The sequence below is a fragment of the Epinephelus moara genome, chromosome 2, assembly GCF_006386435.1.
Source record: "Epinephelus moara isolate mb chromosome 2, YSFRI_EMoa_1.0, whole genome shotgun sequence".
NCBI classification, from domain to species: domain Eukaryota; kingdom Metazoa; phylum Chordata; class Actinopteri; order Perciformes; family Serranidae; genus Epinephelus; species Epinephelus moara.
The window spans coordinates 23,467,061-23,490,315 of NC_065507.1; the positions used below are offsets into that span (position 1 = coordinate 23,467,061).

At 43.5% G+C, this 23,255-nt stretch overlaps 1 protein-coding gene across 2 annotated transcripts in view; it reads left to right on the forward strand.

Moving 5' to 3' along the window:
* Positions 1–23,255, forward strand: part of ift80 (intraflagellar transport 80 homolog (Chlamydomonas)) — a 39,693-nt gene that overhangs the window by 14,091 nt on the left and 2,347 nt on the right. For both annotated transcript variants that reach the window (XM_050073653.1, XM_050073663.1), the window contains exons 9-18: positions 13,286–13,465; positions 15,201–15,319; positions 16,043–16,117; positions 17,221–17,384; positions 17,472–17,536; positions 18,471–18,606; positions 18,728–18,875; positions 20,583–20,754; positions 22,228–22,317; positions 22,461–22,633. In XM_050073653.1, the coding sequence (XP_049929610.1) occupies positions 13,286–13,465; positions 15,201–15,319; positions 16,043–16,117; positions 17,221–17,384; positions 17,472–17,536; positions 18,471–18,606; positions 18,728–18,875; positions 20,583–20,754; positions 22,228–22,317; positions 22,461–22,633 (1,322 nt within the window). The remainder of the gene's footprint in view (positions 1–13,285; positions 13,466–15,200; positions 15,320–16,042; positions 16,118–17,220; positions 17,385–17,471; positions 17,537–18,470; positions 18,607–18,727; positions 18,876–20,582; positions 20,755–22,227; positions 22,318–22,460; positions 22,634–23,255) is intronic.

Below are 23,255 nucleotides of genomic sequence, written 5' to 3' on the forward strand. Positions count from 1 at the left end.
ACTACTATGTATTGTGGATCCTGCCTGTTATTTCATACTGTTGCCAAATTGCACTCAGTCATGAGTTGTGATTTTCTGCCAGTTGTCTTAGAAAAAAACTGCTTCTTTCCTTATCTGTCTGGCCTAGTTCATTGGTCAGCTTTTCTGTATGAATGTATGAACTTAAGTAAGAGATGGAGCTATATCTTTTTTCTCCCTCTTTGTCTATGAGATACAGGCGTGCTTTCCTTTGTAAAGTGTAAAGTATAAACCCCTCCTTTTGCCACACATGCCTCCCTCCTCTCTGTGTATGGGTGTGTTGGACTAGTTTGTGCTTATCAGTGCTCCCCCTCTTGGCTCCCTCTCCCTCCTGCCTTCCCTGAGGCCCTCTTTACCTCCCTTTTTTTTTTTTTTTTTTTTTTGGGGGGTGAGTCCGGGGGGTCCCCTTAGGGTCTTTGTGAGCCTTGCTCAGCATTGCCACTCTGGGAATGGGTCCAGGTCCAGCTGGAATCACCATCGCTCCTCTCTCCCTCTCTCTGTTCCTTTCTCCTCCCTTCCCTTTTTAACGTGCAGCCTCATTCTCTATAGGATCTTTGTCTGCCATCCTTTTAGCTGCCAACCATTATTTTCTCTCAGAGAGTCTATCACTCTTGACTATCCGTTGGTCTGCCACTCTCTACTTGTTTTTTTTTTTTTTTTTCTGTATTTTTTTCTTAGCCTTCGACTCTTGTCTTCTGTGACATTCCACCTCCTCCCTAATTGCCAGACTTCAGGCTTCCCTGTCTTCTCAATGAGTCCCTCTAATAGTTTTCCACCCTCCGTCATTGGGGAGCGTATACCTGAGCCTGCGCTGGCAGTCTGCTGCCAACCACTATCCGGCCAACATCTGGAGGTTGCCGCTGCTGGAAGAAAATAAAACGGCCCAGAGTTCTGGTCCTGATCGTGAACCACTGTTAGTGGGGCATGAAAAGGCAAAAGAAACCACTGCAGATTTATTAGACTGCGAGCCTTTATCTGTTTTCATCACATGGGAAGGACGTGTTCAGTAAAGCTTAGTTCAGATAGAGAGAAATGTCACTGCAAAAGAAGTCACAGGGACTTACATACACATGTAGTGGATGGGGGGGGCGGTGGAAAAACAGCTAAGGAGAGATGATAAGTAAGTCAGAGAGAAATTATTGGCAAGAGTCTGACAAAGCGAGAGCATGTGCACACGAGGGAAGATCGTGACTGTTTGAAAAAAGACGAGTAAGTTTGAGAGTGTGAGTGTGTTAGAGAGAGAGAGGGAGAGAGAGAGAGAGCAAGAGCCAGGGCGCATTGTCAAACAAAGAGAGTCCTGAGTCAGCAGCAGAGCAGTTTTCTCCCCAGGCAACTGGGCAGGGCTACTCCTCTCTCTCCCTCTCTCTCTCTCTCTCTGTCTCCTACTCTCTCCTTCCACTTGCCTTACCCCCTCACTCCCTCCCCTTTACAAATCTGTGCTTTTGCATGCTATTTCTTGCTCTCTGCTCTCTTCCTCTCTGCTTTCTCGCTGTCGTAAGCCTGCTCCGTCTGTACACTGTGAACTGGTAGAAAGAGACCACAAGTTCTGAAAAGGGCAATTGGGGTCTATCTCACCCGTCAGAGCTCCCTTCCTTCAGCGCTTTCTCTCTTGTTTTTATAGGAATAATTTTACTGATTCCTTTTAATACAAACTGATGAGGTTTCCAGGCCTGTCGAAGCAGCCTAGTTTAGAGTGTGTGAACAGCACATGACTGTAAAATGCAGTACTTACATGTCAACTTAATCTATCATCCCAAGCAGCTCATTAGTTCCCCTTCCAAAATGTGAGGATAATGGTTTCTCCTTTGTATTCTGGGTCCTTTGTGCCGAACAGGCTTTGGTTTTCTGTGTTGCTGAACTTATTCTGGCACACTCTGTGGAACAGTGTATACCAAGGTCCTTCTTGCAGATGATTGACCCCAATTTTTTTAGTGCAAGTGTGTGTGTGTGTGTGTGTGTGTGAGCCAGAGCCTGTGTGCGTAAAGTGGGTTAGAGTAAAAGGCACTTGTTGACATGGTAATACTTTTACACCTCTCTAGAGTTCGGCTAAAGGCTTGCCTTGTTGGAAACCAAAAAGGAGGGGAGCTTGAAAAAGAGCTGAGAAAAGAGAGCAGTTGGAGGGGTGGGGGGCGGGGTAGTGTGGAACTGTCCAATATATCCTGTAAAGTTGGCCTAGGCTGTGAGGCTTGGAGGATTGGTCTCCATAAAAGACGGTGGTTTCTCTTTCCCTCAAGTCTCTCTCTCTCTCTCACTTTGCTTTCGTCCCTCTCCCTTTTTTTTTCTTTACTTCTCCACCCCTCCATCCTTCCCTCCCCCCGCGGCTGGAGTAAGCGTATGACAGTGAGACAGTGCCCTGCCAGCCCCTCTGGCAGAGTCATCATTCTTAGCAGCACTAAATCACTACCTCCACTAGCTAGACAAACATGTCACACTCACAGAGAGAAAGAAGCAGAAACAGAGGAAAGAGGGATAAAATGGTATAAGGAGCGAGGGTGATACTGAGGGAGCAAATGAAGGGCTTCATTGGCACTCACAAACAAGCAGAGCATGTGTGTAACTGGGGTATCACGTCGAGCTTTACTGCCAACGTAGAGTTCATTAAGAGCTGTTATTGAGGGGTAGGGCAGGGCTGCAGGAAATGGACCAAGGTCCAGAAAAGGATGATTTGAAAGGGTTTAATTTTGGCTGCACCCCTTGGGTCCCCCCCTCCTCCTCTTTTGCTGGCTTCCACATGGATCAGAATGGTGCTACGCTTTGACGTTGACTAATTTATTGACTGGCTGCTTCATGTGGTATAATTTGTTATATATGTTTGCCTCCACAGAGAAGTAATGGGCTTGTCATCACATATGCGCATGTGTGCACTTGGCTTAATGTGTGTGTTTGTACTGCTACCTGTGTTTGTTTAAGTTCTATGAAGCCAGTATTCATGGCCCGATGTGATTTTCATATTATAGAATACTGGCCAAGGTGTGCTGGTGAAATGTAGACTAGCTGTTATCAACAGGTATTACACGACCCCTTGAAGAGTTGAGGTGTGCTTGTCAAAAAAAAAAAAAAAAAAAAAAAACACACACAACTTGTGTGTCTGTGGGGACCCCATAGAAAGTTGTCTCGGCTCATTGGCAAGACTTTTCAAACCCTTCAACCTGTGTGTAGGCCATTAGATGAACTAAGTGATCCAGTATATTCTAGACCTGCCGTCAGGGGTGTAGTTGGTCCGTTGGAGGGTAAAAGGTCTGATGTGTTGTGCCGTTTGTAGCACGCCAAAACACAGTCAAATAACCAAATTACCTGTGTGTGTGTGTGTGTGTGTGTGTGCGTGCGCGTGCGCATGTGTGTGTGTGTGTGTGTGTGTTAGTTTGCAAGCGCATGTGTGCATAGTTGGTGCTAATAGAATTCTGCTGTCCAGCTCACAGCTGTGTACTGCTGATGAGTCCCAGGAGGCCCCAGCATGTGTCTATGGTTACTATGTTGAGGCTCCAGCATGAAACCATGTGTAGATCATTACTCTCTCTCTCTCTCTCTCTCTCTCTCTCTCTCTCTCTCTCTCTCTCTTTCCCTCGCTCTCTCTTGCGCTATCTTCTAGTTTGTCTTGCCCCCCCCCCCCCAACCCCCTTTTCTCTCTCTGTTTCTCCTCACACTGCCAAAGCTCCAACTTGTGCCACTCTACACTCGTCCCAGGCCCAGCCTCTGTATCTCTTGAGCCGAGCCAAGTGGGTATTTCAATACAGAGATTTACAGAGCTCCTCTCGCTGGCCTATGTTTAGAAACAGGCTTATATGATAGCTATAGTTATTGTGTGGTATTGTAGAGTCAGGGAAGGCAAATGGTTTATTGTGCAGCAGGCAGAGAAAACACTAAGTGCGGGTAAGTTCGCTTAGTGCATATCGGGTACTTTAACTGTTGGAAATTTACATTGTGTTGTGTTACAGGCGATGACCCTATAATATTCTGCACTGTACATTATACGTTATTTTTACACACACACACTTGCACATAAACAGTTCCTTTGCAAGAAAGTGAGACAGAGAAGACTCGCCTAATACACAGAAGTGTACTGTATCTTGCAAGGACATTATTATTAAGGCATATGGATTGATAATTTTGTTTAATATGTGCGTCTAGCAGTGGTTCTGAAAAGAATCTAAATAATACAGGGTTTGGTTGAATTTTTTTGTTGAATTCTTGTAATTGCAACCTCATAAGTTCCTCAAAGGTCTGCTTTTTGCTCATTTCCTTTTAATCTTGCCTGAGGTTAGGCATCAGAGGTTAAAGATTGAGGTCAAAGTTACATCTCACATCCCAATAAATTTCGTATATAGCTACATTTAGCCCTGAGGCTTTTATCGAGGTGATCAGCACCTCCCAGATGATTTGTGAGTGTGGCTGTGTGTGTTAATGTCAGTGTGATCATAGAAGTTTACATTATGTGGTGTTATGGAACATTTCAAAACAGCTCTTTTGTGGCCTCATTTGGTTTGATAGTATGCAATGTGATACAGGGGGTTAAGCTTTATGACAAAGCACAGCCCATTAGACGTGCCTCATTTTCCTCCCAAAGGGCATCCTGATAATTACCTCAGCAATCTTCCATGAAAAATGATGTATCTATGCATGTGTGTGCACATGTTACAAAAATGACTAAGGTAGCATTGTTGATTTAATTCTATATACTTTATTAATCCAATTTCAATTCATTTTTTTACTCTGTTGTCTGTTGTGGGGGTTTGGTGACTTGCTCAAGGGCACCTCAGCAGTTAACTGGTTGCCCAGGAGGTGCCATTTCAACTCCTGGGCAACCAGTTAATGCTTCATATTTGGTCCCGACGGGGACTTGAACCAGCGACCCTCTAATTCCGAATCTAAGTCCCTATGGATGGAGAGAATCAAATGTGAAAGTAGGCACCTCAGCATCATCATGGTGCTTTCACAAAATATTTACTCAATGAAATTCTTTGAAAAATAACCATCAGTAATGTGGATACAGTGACTAAGTGGTTAAAGACAAACAATAGAACAGCTAGAGCAGGCTGGTGAGCTTAGAAAATGACATCACTTCACTGTAATGCAGCCTTAAAAACCAGGCGGAAAAGACCAAAAGACAACACTTAGGATATTGCAATATCTAAAATCTTATATTATGATATCAATATAATACTGACATATTGCCCAGCCCATTGTTGCATAAACATATTGATTACTTACATAGAAATGTGGAACTCACAACAGAGGACATCAAATACAGAGCGAGGTGGCATTGCAGCATGTGGATGGTTGGCTGTCACTCCAAAGTCAGAAATACTCATTGATTTACAGTTAGTTTGGTTCATAATCACCCAGCATCTCTAGAAAAGGTGTGGTGGTCCATTTTAGAAGCCAGTTCTCTGCCAAAGCAGTTCCCACACAGAGGTCTAACCAGTCCTGGAAGTAGGCCCAGTTTGTCCTTATCCTAATAATCAATCCCATCCCCCACAGAGGGGTCACACCAAGCTGACATTTACAAGGCCTCCTAATCGGTTGAGCGATTGATGAACCCTCATCCTAAACCACCTCCTCCTCTCCTCAGAACAAATGGCCTTGTTTTTAGTTTCACTCTCAAACACATTTCCATCGCACAGAATCAGTTTGGGCATGGGAGAGTAGATTGAAGAGAAGATTTGTGGCAGCGTTTTCATACATGGACTTCCTGTGTCTGTGTTAGGCTCAATAGGTGCCTGTGTATGTCCAGTGTCCATAAAATCAGACATGTGTGTTGTGTTTATTATGTGCAGGGAGTTACGCTCTGTACCTGCACTACCAGGTCCAGTCCTGCACACAGATACACAGGCAAACTGAAGCCAGCTGGCTTTGCAGAGAGTCTGCCATCTGCTCTGATTTATGTAAGACTGTTAACCTTGGACTAGGTTGGCTCTCCCACTAACTCCCACTAGCCCACTAGAACAGAGAAGGTAGCCCTCCTTTCACCAGTGGACGAAGTCTACACAGTGGTGTAGGCTTGATCAGTTTGGGTGCTTTTGCTGGTCATATTTGTTATGCAATTATGAGAAAAACCAATACTTACCATTTTATGTTAAAACTGGTGTCACTAAGCAGGGGCAGATAAAACAGTCACATATAGATGGTCCAAATTAGGCCTGAATGATATTAGGAAAGATGCCATTTTAATACTTTGTCTGAAATATTCATTACAACATAAAGTTTCACCAGATACATGCAGCTTGAATTGTTGGTATTGGAAGGTCATTCAACATGTCGCCAGAACTTTATAGGTCTTTATCTGTACTCTTGTTGAGTAAAGGTTCTCTGTAGTGTTCATGGGATCTGGGATACTGAACATGTTAAAGTCACTTTTGGTGCTTTTACATGGACACTTATATTCCAGTAATAAACATGCCTCATGTGATAACGTCAATCAGAAGAGACTGGAAGGAATTTGCAATCTGGTCAAGAGAGGTGATGTAAACCTTTGATAATCCCTTCAGTAGAAAAATATTAGCGCTTAATAACCATATAAATGCTTAATTTCATAGTTACTCTCTGGTTGGAATAAATGTTATTTCGGCGCATGTTTGCCCCAAGGGGTGGTAACGCTAGATGATGTAAGGGGTGCATGGGCTGCACACAATTCACTGTAACGGCTGTTTTTACACACCTTCCTCTGCTGATGTTGACAAAAAATTGTTCATAATTCAAAAAAAGCACTCTGCCAGTGGTACGTTCTTATGCGAGTGCGCTGATAAATTAATGTATTATCTGGCTTTAAAACAGTTGCTTTTTGGGGCGTCGGTAGCTTAGGGGATAGTGTCGTGCCCCATGTATAGAGGCGATGCCTTGCTGCAGCGGTCGCAAGTTCGACTCCAGCTTGCGATCCTTTGCTGCATGTCACCCCCCCCCTCTCTCTCTCTCTCTCTCTCTCTCTCCCTCCCTATTTCACACTATCCTGTCCATTAAAGGCAAAAAGCCCCCAAAAAATAATCTTAAAAAAAAAAAAAACAGTTGCTTTATGNCTCTCTCTCTCTCTCTCTCTCTCTCTCCCTCCCTATTTCACACTATCCTGTCCATTAAAGGCAAAAAGCCCCCAAAAAATAATCTTAAAAAAAAAAAAAACAGTTGCTTTATGTAACATTCTCGTTACAGGCTGATTTGTGGAGCTGCTGGTTATAACAATCGCTTATTGCTATCTGTAGCCTGGATATGAGACATTTAGGAGACATCTGTGAATTGTAGTCTCTACCGATGTCCATGTAGGGTGTTTAGGGGACATCCATAATTTATACGTAAAGAAAAAAATCTGGGTTACACTCAATATTACTACTAAATTGTATTAACGAGTGGAACCACCTCTTCTCCGTTTAAACTTGATGTATCAAATGAATTTAATTTTCTCAATAAAGCTGGCACAAAAAACTCTAAATAAAAACTCCATCCATTTTCGGAACCGCTTATCCTTGTGAGGGTCATGGGGGGGCTGGATCCTATCCAAGCTGACATTGGGCAAGAGGCGGGGTACACCCTGGACAGGTCGCCAGACTATCGCAGGGCCAACACATAGAGATTCCCATACAGGGAACACTTTCACACCTATGGGCAATTTAGAGTCACCAATTAACCTATCCCCAACCTGCATGTCTTTGGACTGTGGGAGGAACCCGGAGTACCCGGAGAAAACCCATGCCGACATGGAGAGAACATGCAAACTCCGCACAGAAGGGCTCCCTCCTTGGATTGAACCAGGAACCGTCTTGCTGTGAGGCGACAGTGCTATCCACTAAACCACCGTGCCGCCCTAGCACAAGTCAAATAAGTTAAATTCTTGTTTTATGTCGCGCCTGAGTCAACAGTTAAGTTGGAATCACTAATCAGAATGATTTCAGTTGGACTGAATAAATATTGTCCACGTAACCACAGATAGTGTTGTTTTTACACTGTATATTAAAATGGCAGACATCACAGGATGGACCAGTGTGTACTATAATGTCATGTAACAACATGAAATATTCATGTTAAAGCATTGCTTCAAATGAGGGGTGTGGAGTTAGAGATTGCAACAGATCAATGTCAGTGTCTAGAGCAGTATCATTTCAACTGTGTATTCTGCTCTATATAGCACTGCATAGTGCTAAATGTAACTTGTGTTCATCTTTTTATACAAAGGCCTAGAAGTATTGCAGCTGCACAAAATGCAGGTTTTAAGCAGGTCACAGCCTCAGGTTGACCCATTAACACTAATAGCTGGTACAAGCTTCTCCTTGATGCTTGCTTCAGTGTGACAGGAGTGTCGAGATGAAGGGCTAGATAAGCATGGAAAGTCTGGAAATCTCATGACCCCCCCCCTCCTTCTGATTAGCATGTTGTTGACTTGCATTAGGGCTGGGGCGGGGGCGCAGAAAGCGGTCAGGGCAGACATATTTAATGCTTGTTAAGTAATGGGGCTGAATCAGCAGATAGCTCCACTGGGAGCCATTACTCCAGACATGTGTCATTAACCCTTTCCCTGGCCCGAGCTCCACCCCCGCCCACCCCCACTCCCCTCAGCCCGGGCCATGAGGACCAGAGCACTGTTTCAGGTAGTGCAGATAGAGAGAGGGGAAAACCAATGGCACAGATACACACTTTAATTTTGACTTTAATTCTAGTATTTTCCTTGCGCCCCCCTCAGTCTGTACACGTCTCTTTTTCAGGGATTTTGCTTGTCATGTGTGTGGTGTTTCAGTCAGAGCAAGTTAAATGAAGAGTGTTTGATAGAGTTGAGGTTATGTTCCACTTAAAGTCTATATTTTATGCTTTAAATACTTGCACCTTGTTGGTTTTCAAGGTGGATGTAAAATGAGGAGTATATTGGCTGTGGACTGCATCATATCAGTTACAATGGATTCTAATAATTTACCTTTCCAGCAGCAAATCCACGTCTTCCATCCAAATACATCACTTCCATTTGTTCTCAGCAAATGAAGTTGAAAGAAGTTAGCTGTACCTATATGGAGAGGAGCACATCACATAGAGAATAAGAGGCAAAGGGTACCTTTAGAAACAAGTCTAGGTTATATCTTTTGGGGGTGCTCAGAGTAAGAACCTCCTTGCCTTTGAGCTAACTTTTTTTTTTTTTCAATGTAACCTTTTCGCAGGCCTCCCCATGTTGGCTGCGGGGCAACAATAGAGAGAAGGGGCAGGCCCACAACACCTGCCAGTCTTAATGGTAAACATATGTCGAGAAATGCAGAGAGAGTGAGCAGGAGGAAGGGAGGAGGGAGAGGGCACGCGCACTCCTTAAAGAGGCTCTGAAGAGGCCGTGTGTTCGTAGATTGGCTGTGTTTTTTGGGTTGCGTGCATGCATACATGTGAGTGTGCAAATGTGCTGTTGTCTGCAGAACTGTCAGCGTGCCTGTGTGGGCCTATGTCAGGTTGTGTGCTACAAGCCAGGGTCTGTGGATCATCACTTAGGTCTGCCTCCTGAAACAAAAAGAGATCCAGATAGTAACACCGCCAGGCAAATGAAGTGAAGGATGGTAGATGGTAGAGCAGCGTTATCGAGTCATTCTGTGCGGCACTACAGCAATCCCACAGGGTCATTTTACAGGTTCAGAACTCCAGGGTTTGTCACCTACGTGCAACTAACGTCTGCGCGTCTGAGTCACATTAACACACACATGTCAGCACACACAGGATGCATGTGTGGGTGTTTTGCTTGGTGCTCAAAGTGATCATCACAAGTGTTAGACTACCAGGCTTGGTCTCCTGCCATGTCTTTGACACAAGTACATGTGTGGGCGTGTGTGTTTCTGTCTTAATTGTAGTGTGTACCTAAACTAACATGCACAGCCATGCGTTGCTGTATGTACATAGTCCGCGTGTATAAGCTCATTGTACATTTGAGGGGTCTCCCCCTCTCTCCCACAGAGCTCAGCTGAGAACTACACGTCATGTCTGCCACCTTCTCTCTGACCACAAAGCTGCCCATTATGGACAGACAGGGTGCAGTGACTAGAGAGTGGACTCCAGCTAGATGAAGGCCCAGACCCACCTTCTGTAGTCCCTCCTAAATCTTCATTTTGGCCTTTATAGACTCTCTCTGCATGTCTGTTTGCTGTATAATATCTCTTTGCACTTATCTTGAATCTCCTCACAGCCTTGTCCAGTAGCGTTCTCAGTATCCAGTAGAGTTCCACCCCTTTTTGGCTGCAATAAAACCAGTTGCCAAATCTACTGCCAATGACCGATTGACCTCCCCCTGCTGCTTTCCCCTTTTCTCTGTCTACTCCATTTCTCCTATCCACGTAATAATCCATCCTCACTTTACGAGCCTCACATTCTTTTTTTTAAATCTGAAAACACTATTCTGGCTTAGTAGTGTGAAAAAGACTAAATAGCATTTCCAGAATGATCGGGTCAGATGCAGCAGAAATCTGTATTTATTATTATGTCGTGTTGCTACTATAAAATAGTTATTTGATCAGCGGCCTCTCAAATTGTGTTTGGCTACACTGAAACAAAATCATTATTTACTCAATTAGATGACAAAAAACAAGTTCAACCTGCGTGACTAAGCGGAGCAACTAGAATCAGCCTGTTGTAAATCTACAAGTTGATTTTGTTATTGTTGATGAACTTCCTGATGCAGTTTCTCTCCTGACCACTTCCTTGTTAGGCAGCTAGCTGGCAGAACATCTGAACTCTTCACGAGTAACCCAGCTGACCCCCAGTGTCATTAGACGTTGATATTTGGTTGAATTTAGGTAGGTTAGGTGACCACAATTCAATAATGCCAGTGTCAATTTGACGTAGAATACTGGTGACAGATGACAGTTTGTGACGTAACCGAAATCTGTCTGTCAAACGTCTCCTTTGCAAACGTCATCTTGACATAGAATAATGAAATTTAGTCATAAGGTATGAAGAACAAAACCCAACATCTGCAAAAACGTCATAATGTTAATGTCCACACATTGTGAAATTTTAATGTCTTTAGAAAGTTAAAATATAATTTGCCTGATTTTCATTCCAACCAAAATTCAACGTCTGTCTGATATAATAGTTCAGCGTCTTTCTGACGTCATATTGACATCGGGTGCCAGCTGGGAAGGAGAGAAGGAGTTAGTGAAAGAAAGATAGATCAGGTTAGGCGAGATCTGAATGCTGCTCTGGAAAAGGTTTTCGTGTCACGGGTTTCTGCTCCGTTGGCCCACTCTGTTCATCTCAGGAGAGCTATAGGAATCCCCATGTGTCCCATAGTCAGACACAGGCTGACAACTCTGACAAGCCAGAGGATTTTCACCTCTTTTACACACATGCACACACACCTTCAAAACAGACATTGGACACTCACGAGAGGGAGGAGAAAAAAAAAGTGAACTCACATTTATTTCTCTCTGTCTACACACACATTAATTACTCTGATGTGGAGGGGTCCCATTTTCGGACAATTAGTGCATTTACACCATCATCATCACATCTGTACCTTCTCTGGCACACACAGACACATGTGCACACAAGCACTGAACACACAAAGAAAATCCCCTCTTCCCAAACACACACACACATTCTCACTTGCTGGCTGGCTCTAGAAGGAGTCAAATGGCTCAATGTGTTAAAAGCATTAGGTAAGCATGGATCCAGCAGTGCTCCTCGGGCCGATATCATATGTCCTGCTTCATTACAGTCTGGTGTATACATTCAGCTGCATCTCTGACCCTCCATCTATCTATCCCTCTCTACTCCATCCCACCCCTCTCCTTTCCCCCTGGGGTGCTTTAACACAGAACGGGCCATCTCAAGATGTTAGCTGAAGATTAGATGAGATCTCTCAGGTTTGGGAAACAGAAAAGAAATCCACGCATAAAGAATATACGTATATAAAGAAAGGCAGGCAGCAGTAAGAAAGTGTGGAGCTGCAGAAATCAAAGAGAGAAGGGAGGGGAGAGAAATTAAAAAGCAATTTATTTCACTTTTAACAAACTGTCTCTTGTCCACATGGCTGTACAGGTCTTTTCCCCACAACTATTTTGGGTCCTGATATGACATTAACTGCTGGGAGGGTGCTGACCAAAGCCAGCTGAGCAGTGTGTGTATGAGGCACACAGACAGACAGACCAGGAGGAGGGAGAGAGATCCAAGCAGCGGGGCCTGTAACCTGTAGCCTGCCGACTGTTACCTCACACCTCACATCCTGCAGCTGCATGTGTACGAAGCGGCGAACACACTGAGGCCTTTTTCCCCAAACTTCACCGCAGCAGTTGGCCTGCTGCGCCACACTTGTCTCTCCATCGCAGGCATGCAGGCAGCGCTAGGCTAACATTAGCGCTTTTCTCCCTCTGTAAGCAGTTTGCAGTGTGAATGCATGTGTTTGTGTGGAGGATCACAGCTGACTCAGATCAGTCAGTCGCTTGCGTTTAAGGCAGGAGTGAGGTCAGAAGACGGACCTCAATAAATGATATTTGGAGTAGATAGAAACTTATCTGGAGTACCTTTCTTCATGAATCAGAAAACCTTAAACTGCTGGTGGATCCAGACTGTCTCAACTGATTTGTGTTGAAACAAAGATTTGTGTGTGTGTGTGTGTGTGTGTGTGTGTGTGTGTGTGTGTGTGTGTGTGTGATTCTTCACAGAAGACTTGAGGGACAGGCGTGTGGAAAGGCAGTAGAGGGAGATGGAAAAAGTACTGGAAACAGAAAAAAATAAAGGGATTGCATAGAGAAAAGGGATACCTCAGGGAAAGATGAGAGAGGTGTTCTTGTCTTAAATACTGTAAGGGGACACATATCTCTCAGCTGTGTCCTCCACCATCACTGACAGTCCCCCCTCTTCCCTCCTGGAGCTCTACGTCTTTCAAACCTTTTCTTATAAAAAGAAGGGAGAGGTCTTGTTAATCAGCTTTTGGCTTCAGTTTGGGGGCTCGTATATAAACCCTCCCTTCCCCTCCCTGTACCCCTGCCCCCCGTGTATGTAATAGATGAGGATAGCAGAGTGTATGTTTACGAGCGCGAGTGCTGGACTTGGCAGGGCCGAGCGCTACTTCAGTGTCTCACAGTTCATCACAGCTCAATGACTGACTGACTGGGCCCCTGTCTTTCTAGCGGAGTTTACATTATGTGCATACGCGTTCGCTCGCTCATACACGACTCCTGACTCTCGCTGATTCTCCTCTCTAAACTTCTCATTGTTTCTGGCTACTAAGCTGCCCCCCCCCCCATAATTGTTTAACATAGTAGATAAATATCTGTAGCCATTAACCATCTCTTTCTCTCTCCCCTTGCCCCCCTTCTTCCAGTGGTCCTATGCGTTGGAGAAGCCCAACACAGGCAGTGTGTTCAGCTTGGCCTGGTCTGCAGACGGCACCCAGCTGGCCGGGGCCTGCGGCAACGGGCATGTCATCTTTGCCCATGTGGTGGAGCAGCATTGGGAGTGGAAGAACTTTGTGATCACCCTTACCAAGAGGAGAACCATGCAGGTAGAGAGAGAGCAACACCAACATTCACGTGTACAAAGGTGTAGGTTTGGTGTCAACACATATTAAAATGGGTCCTCCACCAGAAAATTTTGAGTGCCAACATGTACTGTGCATTCTAGTCAATTTTTACGCACCAATTTGTGTCCTTAAACATCAGTTTATGTTGTAAATGTCTTGAATTTTGTCAAAATAAAAGTCATGTGCTACTTTCATCTTTTTATTGGAGTAGACAAATACATAAGTTCTAAATTTTGAGGGGGACATGTTCCCTGCTTCCCCTCCATAATCCACATTTATGCATTTTTATGATTTAACTGTGAAGAAGGTTAGTTAAGTTTTATCCAGGGTCTCAGTGATTCATGTCATGTAAAGTTTGAGTGTATTTGATTGAACAATAAATAATAAAATACCAAGCAAAGACAGAAACTAAAAGAAGAGACATACATTTTTCCTAAATCTCAGCCAAATTAATCTCAGCCATGCTGAAAGGCAACCCTGATACGCAGTCCATCATAAATGTTATGGCTTTACATACTAAAGGTGTCTTTAAGTGTTTTCAAATATCACTGAGCACCAGCATGTCTGTTAGGAAACTAATATACTCTCAAAATATTAACAAAGCCAAACTCAGTTATGTCGGCATAACAAGAGAATTGAGAATTATTGCGATGCCATAAGCAGTCTGTAAAGAGGTGAGGGAATATTCTATGTAGAGAAGCAAATGCTTCCCAGGCCTTGACTAGTTGTGGCCATATATTAAAGTAGGACCTTCCCAGTGTGGCAGCGTGCAGCCCTGCAATGACAATGACCAGCCTGTCTAGCTGCCTCTCTCGCTCCACCATTCTCTACTGTTTAAACTCATGCTAACCACAAGGTAGCGTTTACATGCGGTTAACACACCCAAATGTACATACACACACACACACACACACACACACACATACTTGTATACTCTCAGAAAGGAATACACGCGTACACCTACAGAAACAAGGTCACGCACACGCACGTGTGCCTGTACACATGTGCGCTCGTTTGCCATAGACATCTTTACCGAGCGCAGTTTGCGTAAACCAAACAAAGTCGGATCATCAGCCATTTATTTTCAGCCTTGCAGGCGCTTTTCTGTCTCCCTCCTCCCCCTCTCCTCCTCGCAGTCCTTTTTAAAAGTGCACATCTGCCAGTGGTTTGTGAATCAGCCAGCTAAATTTACCACCTTGCGGTCAAATGTTTTTTATTCCTGGTTGTGTTGCATGTAAATTTGGCTTGCTGGAGGGAGTAGAGGAGGAAGATTTGTAAAGCTGTAAAAATAACCCCACCTTTCACCTGGTGCTGGAAAAAGGCCTTTTCATTCATTCACAGAGAGAGCTGGAGGGAAGTATTTACCTATGCAGGTGAAAAAATGAGTACCAACCACAGCACGCACACACTTAAAACAGTAAAAACTGCTTTCTGCAACCACAGTTGCCCTACATATACTTGGACATACTGTAGACTGTTTCCTGTGTATATTAAGAATAAATACACTCCAATGTGTACGTGACTGTGTTCGCTCCACTGTTAGTGAAGCCAGCGTCTCCCCTTTGTTGTTTGCGTGTTTAAATGTGAAGTGTTTGTTCAGTAGTTAAAAGTTTATGCATTCTTAGTCAGTTCTGAGAAGTGTGTTCATCTCTACTCTTGTTTTTTTTCCACTTAACTAATCTTTGTGCCTCCTTCTCTTTTCCTTATTTTTTCTTAGGTGAGGAATGTGATGAACGATGCAGTAGACGTACTGGAGTTTCGAGATCGAGTCATCAAAACGTCTCTGGCATACGGTCACCTAGTGGTTGCCACTTCCCTCCAGTGCTACGTCTACAAGTCAGTAGCCCGCTCTTCGTTTGCATGTCTCTTGTGATCCTCTCATTTTCCTGTTAGCCCAGGACTGAAAATGATCATCTCATGATTGCAGGATTTTCTTCACACATCAGGGTTTTGTGTCACACATGCTCATCTTTTACATCTATTGTAGTGTTGTAATTGTAATAATCTTCAGATCCAGCTACAATATAGCACTATCACCGGTCGTGTAGCTAGATAAGCCTCCAAAATGTGCCTCTAAAATTCTGTCAAAGAATGAAAATAACAAAACTAAGAAGTGCTGGAACAACCGCATTTTACAGGCTAATGTTACCAGATGACCTCTGTGTATGTTTTGAAATATGGTAATTTTATTTTAGGTGTAATTTTCACTTCAACACAGCATAGACATGGCAGGATTTTGGGCAAGTGAGTTGCTAGATTTACGAGCCCGACGTGGCATTTTTCTTGCCCCCAGGCATCCTTTATTGTTCAGCCCCATACTTGGCAAAAAGTCTGTTTAAAGTGTGTGTCCTGTAATGATCGTTTGTGTCAGTCCTGGTATATCTTTGTACACTCCTCATACTCTCTCTGTATATTTCTGTCTCCTCTAATTTCATTAATATTCCCTTTCTTTTGTTGTCTTGTTTCTGTGGTCTTCTCACTTGTGCATTTATGCCAGACATAACACTTTGTTATTGGTGTCTGTGTTTTCACATATTTCGCTGTGTGTGTTTGTGCCAGCTCGAGAAACTGGAACACTCCCCTCATCTTTGACCTGAAGGAGGGAACAGTGAGCCTCATCCTGCAAGCGGAGAAGTGAGTCTTTCTGTTCCAGGAGCAGTGCAACAAGAGGGAGAGAACAGGCTGTTGGATCGTCTATCAGCTTCTCTAATGCTTCATTGCTCCACACTGACCACTCATCAAACAGCCGACCAAGCACACACACACACACTCACACATACACACACACAGGGTCTGTGCTCTAGATTAGCCCGTCCAGTCATACAATAAGTCTGAGAGTGAAACCACTAGGGGAAATTAGATTAATATGGAGTAGCTCTTGTGCAGTATTCCAGTGCACTGTCCCTGACACTCAGCATGGAGCTAAATAGATTACTGGCCATTCTGAAATCACAATATGGCTTGATGAGTCTTGCTGAGTAAGTCGGTGCTGTGTTATTGCGCATTACATGTATAAATTACTTGCTCATGTCAGTTGATTAACTGTTACAGACTCTTCATTCTTTTACTCTCTATCATATCTCCTTGTTCCCTTTCTTCCCTCTCCACGCTACCTCGCGCCTAGTCCACACATACACAGGTATTTTTGGAAACTGGGTTTTTCCCTCCTTAGTTCTCAAAAAAATCCCGTCCACACAAGCACTGTTATAAAACAATTCCCACCCAAATTTGAAGTGCGGTCAAGAGAACGCCAAACTAACAGGCAGAGATATAACCCTAACCCTAAAGACATGCAAAGATGAAGATGATGTTGGCCAATCAGAGGCCCGAAAAAGCTTTTACCGAAAGGCTACATGAAGCAGTGGCCTCTGTAACGCATTCTGATGCCTCTGTTTGTCAGTATAGTGGAAGAGTAACTGTGTGTAAACATGTTTAAAGTCCTGTTAGCAAGGGGAGAGCCATCGCTGTTTTGACTGCATCCACTAATGCACAAAATGTTGCCTCATTTGTGATGCGTCACAAAGGAGATAATGCACACACTGACGTTATGAGCCCAAAACTTTTTCCCCCCGTCCATTTTCAGTGACCTAAAATGCAGTTTGCGTGTGGACAAAATCAAATATACCTGTGTGCGTGTGGACTAGTCCTTACTCACCCACATATAAAATCATATGCTGTATTTAGAGAACACCTACTCTGCTCTCATCTACTGTATCCCCTTGTCTTCCCCACCCTAGACATTTTCTGCTCGTGGATGGAGCAGGGCTGTACACCTTTTCCTACGAGGGTCGATTGATATCCTCCCCCAAGTTCCCTGGTATGAGAGCTGACATCCTAAATGCCCAGGGTGTCTCCCTTAGTAACGACACCATCGCCATCCGAGACAAGAGTGATGAAAAAGGTGAGGGGGCTGCTGTCACCACTATATAATGATAAAAGTAGGATGGACTGTGCTTTAATATGTTCTCTTTTCCTTGCTCTTCACCAGTTATCCTTCTCTTTGACGCCCTGAGTGGGAAAGCCCTTGGTGATGGCAAGCCCTTGACTCACAAGGTGAGTACTCCTGTGCAGTTATATTGATTTTGTGTGTTTCATTGACAAGGAAGTGCTCCAGCCCTGTTGTTTTGTCTTTTATATTTGTGTCTACACTTGTAGTGGGATTGTGTCGCATTATGTAGCATGTATCTGCTGCTTGTGATCACCTTGCACCTATATCTTAGGAAATATCTGACCTGTTTTGTAATTTAACGTACAGCAAGACTGACTGACAGAGATAGGGAAAAAAAGACACCTTCTTCTTCAGCAAGCTACATGCAGCCTGCCCTAAAAGAATGATGCTGCTCCTTATGTTCCAAGTCTTCTAAATGAATCAGTTGCTGAGGATGCTGACTTTTTGCAAGCTAGCAGCTAATTTTTTGCCCCTGATGATTCAACAGGCCACGTTTCATGTAAATAGACCTAGCTGAGGGGGAACAGTCTATTCAGAGCAGTTGTTTGTGCTTTAGAATATATACTAATCCATATCCAGAAGGGAGAGAGACAATAATGACACGGGAAGAGATGGGGGAAGGGCTTTGGAGTCAAAGAAGGAAAGAGACAAAAAGAAGGAAAGAATTAGAAGAGAAGGAAAAGAAGTGGAGGTAGCAGTAGTTACTGTTTGTCAGCATGGCTTTGTCTGCCAGTACTCCACAGCTCCAAGACACTGCACCGAAGCCAGCTGGCTCTGGCCAAAAACACACACACACACACACACATTTGCTCACACACAAGTTCAGACACACATATACCCACTCGATGTCTCTCTATCTCTCACAATCTCTCTCTCAGATATACACACACACTTGGCAGAAATGTTGTTGGGTCACGGCACAAACTCCTCTCCCCCTTCTCCCTTTCTTTTCCTGATCTTTTGTTGTCCCTCTATCATTCACTCAACTGCTCCCTCTTACCTTTGTGCTTGTGTGTGTGTGTCATTGTTCATCTGTAGCTGGAGGTGGTGGAGATAGCTCTGGACCAGTGTGGCCCGTCCACAGAAAGGAAGATTGCCCTGATTGACAAGAACCGTGACCTGTATCTGACCTCTGTGCGTCATCTCGGGAGAGAGCCCAAAATCTGCAAAATCGGTGAGACAGGGTGGAGGGAACTCACTTGGCAAGATGCGTAGAGACTCTCTTTGTTATTACACACAAGTGTAGCTAACACTGGATGAACATGATGTTTGTGTATGTGTGCCCTGTCCTGCAGGAAGTATGGTTCACAGCATGGCATGGAATGATGCTGCTAACATCCTGTGTGGAATCCAAGACAACCAGTTCACAGTGTGGTACTACCCGAGTGCTGTCTTCACTGACAGGGAACTGCTGCCAAAAACCCTGCACATAAAGGATGGCAGGTAGACATTTGTAGTCCCTTTCTCTCACTTAAATGCCTGGCATGTCATTACAAACGGCTGATACTGTTCACCAGAGAGGAAAATATGTAAAATAAGAGCTAAGAAGAGAGATAGACGCAGCTTTTTTTGCACCTTCCAGCTCATTCCCAAAGGTACAACACATAGCGCTTTAGGCACTCTTTTTTTGCCAGCAGCTGTCAGACTGTACAATGCTTCCTGCCCAAAAGTCCTCAGCTTCAGCCAGTACAGGAGGTGCTAAGGCAGAGTGCCTGCACTGTCTACAGAGGCGATCCTGGACTACTTTTGCATGTCTCTGCACAGTTTTGTTTTTATTTGTGCTTTATGTTTCCCCCTCTCAATGGTTTATGGCTCGCTGTTGTTAATTTTTACACTTCCAATGCTGAATCATACTTTTTCCGACTTCATACGTTTGCTCGTAATATGATCAAGTTTTGCAATTGTAGCTTGCTTCAGCTCACTCAACATCAATTTTGGCTCTATTTTATGTATTTATTTATTTATTTTAGCTTTATGCTTTTTACTGTTTTTGGTGCTCCAGCAGCGAGATTTTATCATGGGAGTCATTAAAATTTAGTTTTTATGCAATGTGTGCAAATGAGGAACACCAGATACCAAGTGGCACAGGCTAATAAATAAATACAAAGGCTCCACTTTTACGAATGTGTCTGGGTTTTAGGATATCTGTGACTGAATGTAGGTTGGACAGGGTGCAATGCAAGTTGGAAAAGCAGCACTGTCAGTATATCAGTATGTCATCAGTTCAGCAAAATTGTATGTGTGTGTGTGTGTGTGTGTGTGTGTGTGTGTGTGTGTGTGTGTGTGTGTGTGTATGTGTCTTTGTAATAGAATCTTTTACACATGCACACATATGGACAGTGGAAAAAACTGCGTCGTCAATAAGCTGATTGTTGTATTCATAAGTAGCACAATCCATCATCCTCTACATGTTAAAATGTTACCTTAGTAATAACATATTGCATCACACTGTATATGTTTTTGATCAGTCACACTTTTTCTCTCGCCCGCTATCAATACTAGGGATTTTCCAATTTCGTTTTTTACTTCCCGATACCAATTCCAATATCTAAACTTACGTTTCGGCTGATACCTAGTACCAATCCAACTTTCTTTTATTATCTAATTTGACTGTCAGTACCAAAAAATAAAATATAGGAATAAATAACAATTCCTTTAACAAAACTGCACAAAAAGTGCAGCCCAAAATTTAGTAGTATCAATACAGTGCCACCCCTGAAACTAAAGCCTTGCATACTGTACACGTTTTTATTGGTGGGGCTGTGCAGTGCAAAATGTCACATTATATACCTGAAATCAATTCTTCTTCATCTCAGTAGTTGCCAGAGGCTGCATAGCACAACTTGCTGTGTAGGCTACTGTTTTAGAGCAGCAAAGAAGAAGTGATATCCAGGAAAATTACAGTTTAATCTGGGTGTGAAACTACTTTAAAGTTTATTAATACATTATGTGGTATCGGATGGGGGCATAGACTGGCATATTGGCTAATACCTGATACTAGTTCCTGCACTGGTATCAGAATCGGAACAGTTCTAATATATGCATGCAAACAGGCAAACACTGAGTGTGGCCCTTACTGGCTTTTCTGTGAGGACGTGGTTACATGTATTTGTTCTGACTCTGGTATGTGTGTGTTTTTCCCCTTCAAAGTGAGTTTAGCCGAGCACCCCACATTCTGAGCTACGTCGGCACCAAGGTGACGTTACGCCAAGGGGACGGTTCACTGGTGTACAGCAGCGTACCGCCTTACCCAGCCCTCTTGCACGAATACAGCACCTCTGCACGCTGGGAGGATGCACTGCGCCTCTGCCGCTTTGCCAAGGTAAGATAACAGCATACCTATATCAATGTGTACTAGCTCTTTGTCTTGTCGTAGTGTTTGTGTATTGCGTATTTCTTTACATGTTAGATACCCAAACAAAAGCACAGTGTGCATTAGTTAGTAACATTATGAAAATTGCATTGCATTTGTATTTATATAATTGACGTCAACATATTGTGACATGTCCCGCAGTCCAGGGCCCTGGCACAGTCAGGTTCCTGTGGTGTGTGTCACACGCACGCATGAATGTATAAAAGCGAGCAAGACAGAGTCTGAAATGAGAAGGTAGTAGACAGGTTTATGGGACCAGACCAGCAGGCTTTAATTAGCCCTCAATTAGCCTGGTGACACCATTTACCGGATTTAGCCCCCATAGACCTCACTCATAAATACACACTCCACTATATGCATGTGTAAACTCTCCACATGCATACACACACACACACACACACACACGCCGAATGCAGTGTTGGACTGTGTCTTTGCTTGGGCGATGATGCAATAACCACAACCCTGGAGAAATGGACGGCTAGCAGCAAGAGGAGGGTGGGACAGAAGGGACGGAGAGAGAGGCACTGGTTTTAAGAGCTTTTTTTTTTTTTTTTTTTCCTCCAGCCCTCCCCCCTCTGCTTCTGGTAAGAGTTTGGTGGCAGCACGGCTTTTCCCAGAATCACAGTCATTGTCAGTAAGCCCTGACCTGATAGGAGTTGATACATGTAATAGTTTACAGGCAGTCACACACTCACACACATAAACACACAGGCATACATAACATACAGTAGATGGCATTTATAATCTAACTATGACACAGGCAAACCAAAAGAAAGATTTGTGATAGGTCGTCATCTTTTTGTATCAAGTTTATGACCCCAGGCAGTGGCTGACAGGGTTATTTGTTGTTTCCAGGAGTGGTTTACGATTAGAGCTGTTTGTCTTGGTGATGGACACTGATTAAAGGGGGAATTACAGAGTGCTGACTCCAGTGTGAAGTTTGCTCAACTGTTGGCCAACTGGTGGTTTAGGCTTCAGTTTAATTAATGCAGCTGCACAGAATAAAGTGGTGACACATTTGTTTACATTCATTGATGTTGTGTACGGCAAATGTCTGTGTTTATGTTTGTTTGTGGTGCGTGTCATGCATGTTTTTTTGATGGCTTAGAGCATGACTACAGTGCGGCCTGCCCGGATATGAGCAGTATGTAATGGTCACTATAAAGACACTGTTACATCCTGTCCTTGTGCACACATAACTACTTTGACTACGTCTTGCTTTGGCATATTCTTAATCACTGCCACCTAGAACTAACTTTGCATTTTGATTAAAAAACTCAGGACAAGGTTAAATAAAACTTACATATGTTCAGATAATAGTTACAGTTCTGTAAAAATAGCTTGACTGAAAAACTCGTCTCCATATCATTGTGTCAGACGGTGAGATATTATCGTAACTACCTCTGCTCTCCACATCTACAGGACCTGTCTTTGTGGGCATGTCTTGCTGGCATGGCGATGGCAAACAGGGAGCTGACCACAGCAGAGATGGCCTATGCTGCCATTGGAGAGGTAAGAGCATTAGTTAATGGCTGATTCAGTTGAACACACTGTTTTTTGTTTTTGCCAAGTCCTCAATGATTTTGACAGGAGCAAGTCAAAGAGGCCAACTTAAGAAGTATCCTATTCACAGCCCTCTCCCTCTCTTTTTGAAGTTACCCAGGGTTCAATACATCAACTTTATAAAGGAGCAGCCATCCAAGGAGTCGTCTTTAGCCCACATGCTGCTGTTCAGTGGTCAGGTCCAGGAGGCTGAGGCCACTCTCTTACAAGCTGGTCTCATCTACCAAGCCATACGAATCAACATCGACCTTTTCAACTGGGAGAGGTAAAATTCTGTGTTTGTGTGAATGTGTGTATGAAGGTACAGCTGAAAGGAGAGGGACAGTATGAGTCGTGTTAGGTTAGAATGAGAGTTTGGGTAGATATCAAATAGGCTGATACTGACTCATATGGCTGAATTGGATATTGGTCACAATAGAGCCGATCAGTTCAATTCAATTCTATGTTTACTTCTGATTACACGTGCACTTACTAGTATGTCATGCATCAGCAACGCGCTGGTAGACCACACTTTTTAATCAGTGTATTCAGTTGTATTGTTTTATATTGGAATGTTAATTCCCATCCATGTTTTAACCAATTTGAAAAAAGTTTACACTTGAATTGTAATACCTGTTTTACAAAGTTGCTGTGTACAATTTATTACTTTAATAATTAATAGCAATTCAGTAGATGTGTATCTGTGTGAGCTTTTAGTTTGTTACATTTTGTTTTACAAAGTTAGCAAAGCAATGGTTAAGTCAAGGCTGATGTTGCCATAGCTTTGGGCAGTATCGAGCAGGGTGTCTACAGGTCCTTAATGTATATATAATAAATTTTTTTAAATTCAGTGTTACAACAGTAAGGTTTTAAAAGTAATTAAATAGTCTAAACCACTACAAGCATTC